The following is a 6,594-nucleotide window of genomic DNA, read 5'->3' on the forward strand; positions in this document are numbered from 1 at the left end:
TAAATACTCCCTCCGTCCTACAATAGGAGTCACTCTTATTGTGAGTACGAATTTTAATAAACGTAAAGAATAGTGAGTTGGAAAAGTTAATGGACTACCTGACCCATTTTTTTATATTAATTTATAATAAAATGTGAGTGAAGTGGGTTATTAGAATGTGAGACATACTTACTATTTATGGTAAAAATGAAGTGTGACTCTTATTGTAGGACGGACTAAAATGGCAAAGTGTGACTCTTATTATGGGACGGATGTAGTATATGAAACAAAACAAGTGTGTCAAATGAGAGTGATGCTCACATAAGGTGTGTAACATATCATTTCCCTATAAGTTCATGTCATATATTTAATTGTCAAAATAATAATTTGTCAAGAGGGCGAGAGCAATTTCTGTTGAGATTGTGAATATTTCAAGATTTAACAATTATCATTTCAAACTATATTATTTTAATAAAGTGAATATTTCTTACGCAGTGCGTATTATTAATAATTAATATACGATTATACTACGACAAAACATATACACCAAATTGTATTAGAAATAAAATTCTTTTAAAAGCAAATAAACTTAAACATCGCCTCTATCAATAGATATGAATATATGATACGTAACACGCAAAGATTTTGCATCAACAAATATTTGTATGTTGGATTAGCTTATTATAGGATTATTATTATATTTAATAGTATAAGTTTCCATTAAATATATAAAATTCGAATGCTATGTTCTCAAAATAGTGGAGTAGTAGAACTTTCATCTTCACCGTCATGACGTTAATTAACGAGGAACAGCTATATACATACATATTGATTAATTATTTAATTCAGCATATGTATACTCGGTTCTTTATAGAAATTCAACCTTTGAATTTAGTTGATTTCATCAATTATAATAGTATGAATATAATTTTAACTTTAGCCCCAATCATTGGAAAATCGGATTAGAATGTAAAGCATTTCAATGATATGATGCACTGATATAAACGCAAAAGAATATAAACGCAAATGTAATGTATATCAAAAGCTTGGAACTAAGTATAAATATAAAGTGGGCGTTGATTTTCATGAACTGATAAAATTAAATAATTAAATTATGAAACACGCTACAAATTAAATAACTCATTCACTAAAATAAATAGTGGAATGTATTGAATTTATTCTATCAATACATCCTAAACATTGAGAAGAGAACGCCTAATTTAAATTATTACATTATTACTACAATTTTACAACTCTTACATGTAATGTGAAGAAGAAGTAAAGACGAGCCCTAAATTTCCCAATAGGGAAAAAACTAATAATGTGAAGTCCACTAGTCCAGGACATACACCCAACAAATTTCACAATGATACACATAATACAAATATATACAACCCACATTTTCGTAAATTAAAAAAAAAATACAATTCCCTATTATTCCAAATAAACCATATTCCCTCTAAAATACCAATAAATCCTCCTTCAAATCATAGCCCATCTTCTCCAAATTGGGATTCACCGCGAATTGCAGCATCGGCGGCGGCCCGCACGCCAGCGCCAGCGCCATCTCCTTCGCCGCCGGAATATGCTCTCTCAAAATCCCCTCCGTTACAAACCCTAAGCTGTACTTCCAATTCTCCTTCACACTCTCCTGCACCACATACCACACTTTCACCCTATCCGGATACTTCTCCGCCCACGAATCCAGCTCCTCTCTCAGCAATATGTCGTCCTCCGTTCGATTCGCGTACACCACGTACATCTCCGTCTGATCTTCCGGATCCTTCAGAATCGCCTGCATCACTTGGTAGATCGGCGTGATTCCCGTGCCGCCGGCGATCATGGCTAATTTTTTTGCGAAGCGCTGTTTGCCGTGGACGACGAAATTCCCCTTTCCTGTGTACTCAATGTGGCCTAACGGCCCTTTTATATCGATAAACGAACCGATCTCGAGCGAGTCCAGATGTTGCGACATCTGTCCTCCATTTGGGAATTTTGGGTGGACCCCTTTAAAGTAGACTTTGACCACTAGCTCGAAGTACCCCACAACGTCCACGTCACTAGACGGCGTGTATGCTCGCATGCACAATTTGTCATCCACCGTGGCACAGACGAACACGTGTTTGCCAACGGGGAGGCCGAGGACTTGATCCGTGCCGGGGAGGGCGAATTTGAATTTCCGAACATCGTGGGAGAGGGCAGTCTTTTCGACGAGTTTGCAAGGGATTTTTTCGCGGGGGATCAGGGCGACAGGGCGTTGGGGGGTGACGACCTCTTTGATTGGGGCGAGGTGGAGGCTGCCGGAGGGGCCATGGACGGAGTTGTTGGGGGAGGAGTCGGCCGAGGCGTAGCCGGTGGTGATGAGCTCGCCGACACGGTAGTCCTCGAGGAGCTTTTTTGCCTTGTCGGAGTGGATGGCGTCGAACTCTTCTGTACAGTCGGTGCCGGCGTTGATGAGGATGCTGTCGGTGCCGCCTGGGTGGTCCTTGAGGAAGCGGGTGCAGTCGTAGACGTGGCCATGGACGATGATCCACGCCGAGTCGGCCGAGTTGTGCTTCCGGACCTCAGAGGCGGAAAACATCTTGGCTGCGGTGTTCATGAATGGCGACGAGACCGACTTTTTTAAGGCCGGGACCTCGTTCGAGGTTTTTTCTAGGTGGCGCTCCTTCGCCATCCATCCACCCGACTGGTTGCCGGGTTGAGTTGGGTGCTCGAAGACGATACCGATCTCTCCTCTATGAGGTTTGCATATATTGGTTTTTACTCGGAACCAACAATTGTTCATCATGCCCTGGACAAGTAAAAAATAAGGTATAGGTAACAATAACATTATAGGATTAATTACATAGACTAGTCTAGAATAATACTTAAAAATTTTATTACTACTATATCATAAGGTTGAAAATGATTAAAATCACTAGAGCTAAATGGATCACGTACCAGTCACGTGATATGACCGGTTTAAAATAAATAGTGATGGCATATACTCCTACTTTTCTTAATTTAATTACACATAAATACAAATAAAACCAAAACCAATTTGACCTACCATGAGGTTCCAGATGAGCTTCTCGGGCTGTGTGTTGTGTGTCTCGTCCCAAGCCCTTACAGCGATCTCCTTGGCACCGAGAAGGTCAAGCACCTCGACCTCCAACGACCAGAAGCACCAGCACCAATACTTGCCATATTTGTTAGGCTTTTCGGGATGGTCCAAAGAGCAAACTTGCCATGTTTCGCCACCATCCATTGTCACCTCTACTCGTGTCACTTTCTTTCCTCCTCCTATTTCATTCAAAGCAAATTTAATTTTTCTATCAATATATATATTGACAATGAACCACTACTGAAAAAGACAAATACAGATGATCAAGTGGACATAAAGATGAATCAAATGCAAGAGCCACTAATAATTAAATGGAATCTTCAAAGGTCCTTTTTAAAGCATTGAATATTCAATGGAGTATTTAATTTCGAAACGCACCCTAAGATACCGGAACTACATAATTTATTCAAATTAATTTACTTTGTAGTCACACAGCTAATTCGATCGATTTTTAATTCATCTCAGAGTGGAAACCATGTCCCCTAAATAGTGACCGACTAGAAAATTGCCTGAAAACCACAAAAAATCTAATAACTAAATTTATTATTATATGCAGAGGTTGTCTGGAATATAGTATTTTTTGCTTTTTTTTTTTCTTTTCTAATAACTAAACAGTTGCATTTTGGGGCAGTGGGGCTTGAATTTTCTAGAGATTGACCCTTCGTACTTGTAAAAAGTTGTCTCTTTACAAACCATAGGACAAGTGTTATTATGAATAAAATTCATTATACATCATAGTTAAATGTGGCAAGCTAGGCCAGATATTATATATGGTTGCATGTGTATCAATGTACATCTCACGCATATAACAATAACAATTAGTAACTCACCAGAATAAGAATATCCTCTCAACGTATAAGGTCTCTGAGTCGTCCACGCATTAATCGGCAGGATTTCTTCGTGGCACGGCGTTGTGATGGCCGAGTTAATATTTAACTCGTTTATTATGTGCTCGGGTTTGTACCACCAAGCTGCAATACACAAAATACATATTTTAGGCTCATATTAAATGGAGTACTATTATTCCAAATTACAAAATTAATTAGGCTCATTTTCAACTAGTGGCCACACAAGTGGCTCTTGAATACAATTAAAGTGAAATATCTAATCTAATCTAATCTAATTCACGAAACTCTCATGATCAAAGAATATTCCTTTAATTTCCCCACCTAACAGGGAGTATCTTTCCATCTTTTCTACTCCTTTAAAATACGAGATTGAAACATAACCGTACCTTCAGCATTCGCGAGTTCGGCATCCACGTGTGACGGAAGAACCCTATTATCTTTGAAATGATAATAATTATCTGATTCTTTAGGAGTCACTATAATCCTCTTCAACCACTTGACCATTCTACCCCCGATAAATCCCGGGATAATCATCCTCACGGGGAAGCCGTGATCCGGTGAGAGACGCTCGCCATTCTGCATGTATGCGAGTATGATGTCTCTCGCCGGATCCATGGCCATCTCCCTGCTCAAGGAGGTTCCATATTTGGAACCCCCGCCGCCGGGGAGATCCTCGGCCCCTTCAAAGCACACGTTGAGCGCACCCTTTGTGCGGCTCATGATGCCGCACCGCTTCAACACGGCGTGGAGGGGCACGCCCCGCCACACGGAGGTGGAGACGCCGGCCGCGCCCCAGTTGAAGCCGATGGTCTGGTTGACCATGTTCTGCTCCTTGCGGCGGTTCCCGGCGCAGACGAGGCTGACCGGGAATTCGCGGGCGGGGAACTCGGTCTCGAGCTGGCGCATGGTGAGCCGGACCGGTTTTATAACCAGACCGGTTATCTCGACGGTCCAGTCATCCCAGGAGGCCTTAGGGACGGCGCCGTGGTTGCGGACGTAGTGGAGCGGGACGGGGGTGATGAAGCCGTGGTGCATGAGGCGGGGGAGCGGCGCCTCCGCGTTGAAGGGGTGTTTGCCGGTGAGGCGGACCATGGAGGGGTTGCGCTCGACCCAGTTGTCGGCGGTGAGCTCGTCTCTGGAGTCGAGGACGGACGGGTCGAGCTCGGCGTTGCCCTTCTTGATGAGGAGGGAGTAGTTGGACTCGTCTTCGTCGTCGTCGCTGCTGGATGAGTAATCGAGGGTAGCATTGCCGTTGGGGATGGGCTTATTTGCGGGAGGGAAGTTGTAGGCGCGAACCGTTGAACCGGGGGGTTTGAAGGGTTCGAGGAGCGGGAATTGCCGGTTCTCGACGGAGGCCGCCATGTGGACCGGGGAGAGAGGGAGGAAGGTGGGATGATTCTTCTCTCCACAACTTTGGATATTGTTTTGATGAGGAATATGTTTTGTTAATTGTTCGAAAAGTTTGGGACTAGGTTGAGTGGTTTATATAGAAATAGAAGAGTTGGTCCTCTTCATTTTCAAATTAAATCATCCTTGTCCAAGCATTGGGGCAATGGGGCCCATTTTTCCAGCTATAACTTTTTGTCAAGAGTGACATCATTCATATTTGATATGCTATTTTTGTAAATTGATCATAAATATGAGTAAATATATTTGTAGTATAAAACTAGCCGATGGATACTCGGTATACATATAAGTTATTTATGTACAATTTTATTTTTACTCAATTTATCCATTTAACACCTTTTTTATAAAGTATAAACAGAATGATTTTGTGCTCTCGATATGGAAATTAGTAAATTTGAATATCTATATCAATATGTAGTTTGGGAGATACTATGTTATAATATACTACTAGTACTTACTATTTTTTTTTGTTTTATGCTTTTATATTAATATTTTATTATCTCTCTTACATATGTTAACCCATTCTAAATTCTACTCCCCTGCTACCTATAAAGCGCAGGGAGCAAAATCTTCCTGATTAAAATGCGCTTCCTTATTGATATTTCGAATTGAATATATAGATAGTGTTGAATGTCGAAAGTGGAGAATCCAACCTTGCTAATTGATACAAGTGTACCATCGATGATAAATATTAGTACTACTACTATACGTGTTTTAAATGGATATATAATAGTACTACCTGGGAAGTTGAATACTATTTGAAATATATGGGTTTACAATTACAACGACGTTTTGAAAAGTCAGGGGTGTGCATTCGGGTTTCGGTTCGGTTTTTTGTCAAAACCGAACAAAAACCGAAAAACCGAATTTAGTTCAAAATCCAAACCGAACCGAATCCAAAAAATCGAAAAATCGAAACCGAAAAATATATACTAATAGAATATTTATATATAATATAAAATTAATAATACATATAATATAGTAGAATTTATTAAAAGAATATACTATATATTATATATAATATAATATATTAAATTAATAGAATATATATATATAATTCGGTTATTCGGTTTTTCGGTTTTTCGGTTTTTTTCTTCGCCCGAACCGAACCGAAAAACTGAAATTTTTGTATTTTCAAAACCGAACCGAACCGAAAAACCGAAATAACCGAATCGAATTTTAAAATTTCGGTTTGGTTCGATTCGGATGTTCGGTTTCCGATTTTTTTGCTCACCCCTAGAAAAGTGTAATACTATT

At 40.2% G+C, this 6,594-nt stretch overlaps 1 protein-coding gene across 1 annotated transcript; it reads right to left on the reverse strand.

Moving 5' to 3' along the window:
* Nucleotides 1-1,195: 1,195 nt before the first annotated feature.
* LOC121786517 (nitrate reductase [NADH] 2-like) lies at nt 1,196-5,387 on the reverse strand. Its single transcript, XM_042185153.1, has 4 exons — nt 4,317-5,387; nt 3,913-4,053; nt 3,029-3,261; nt 1,196-2,770 (listed from the first exon to the last, which is right to left on the reverse strand). The coding sequence occupies exons 1-4, from the start codon at nt 5,290-5,292 to the stop codon at nt 1,439-1,441; spliced, it is 2,682 nt and encodes an 893-aa protein (XP_042041087.1). The 5' UTR covers nt 5,293-5,387; the 3' UTR covers nt 1,196-1,438.
* Between the last annotated feature and the right edge of the window lie 1,207 nt (nt 5,388-6,594).

The sequence above is a fragment of the Salvia splendens genome, chromosome 2 (genome assembly GCF_004379255.2).
Source record: "Salvia splendens isolate huo1 chromosome 2, SspV2, whole genome shotgun sequence".
NCBI lineage: Eukaryota > Viridiplantae > Streptophyta > Magnoliopsida > Lamiales > Lamiaceae > Salvia > Salvia splendens.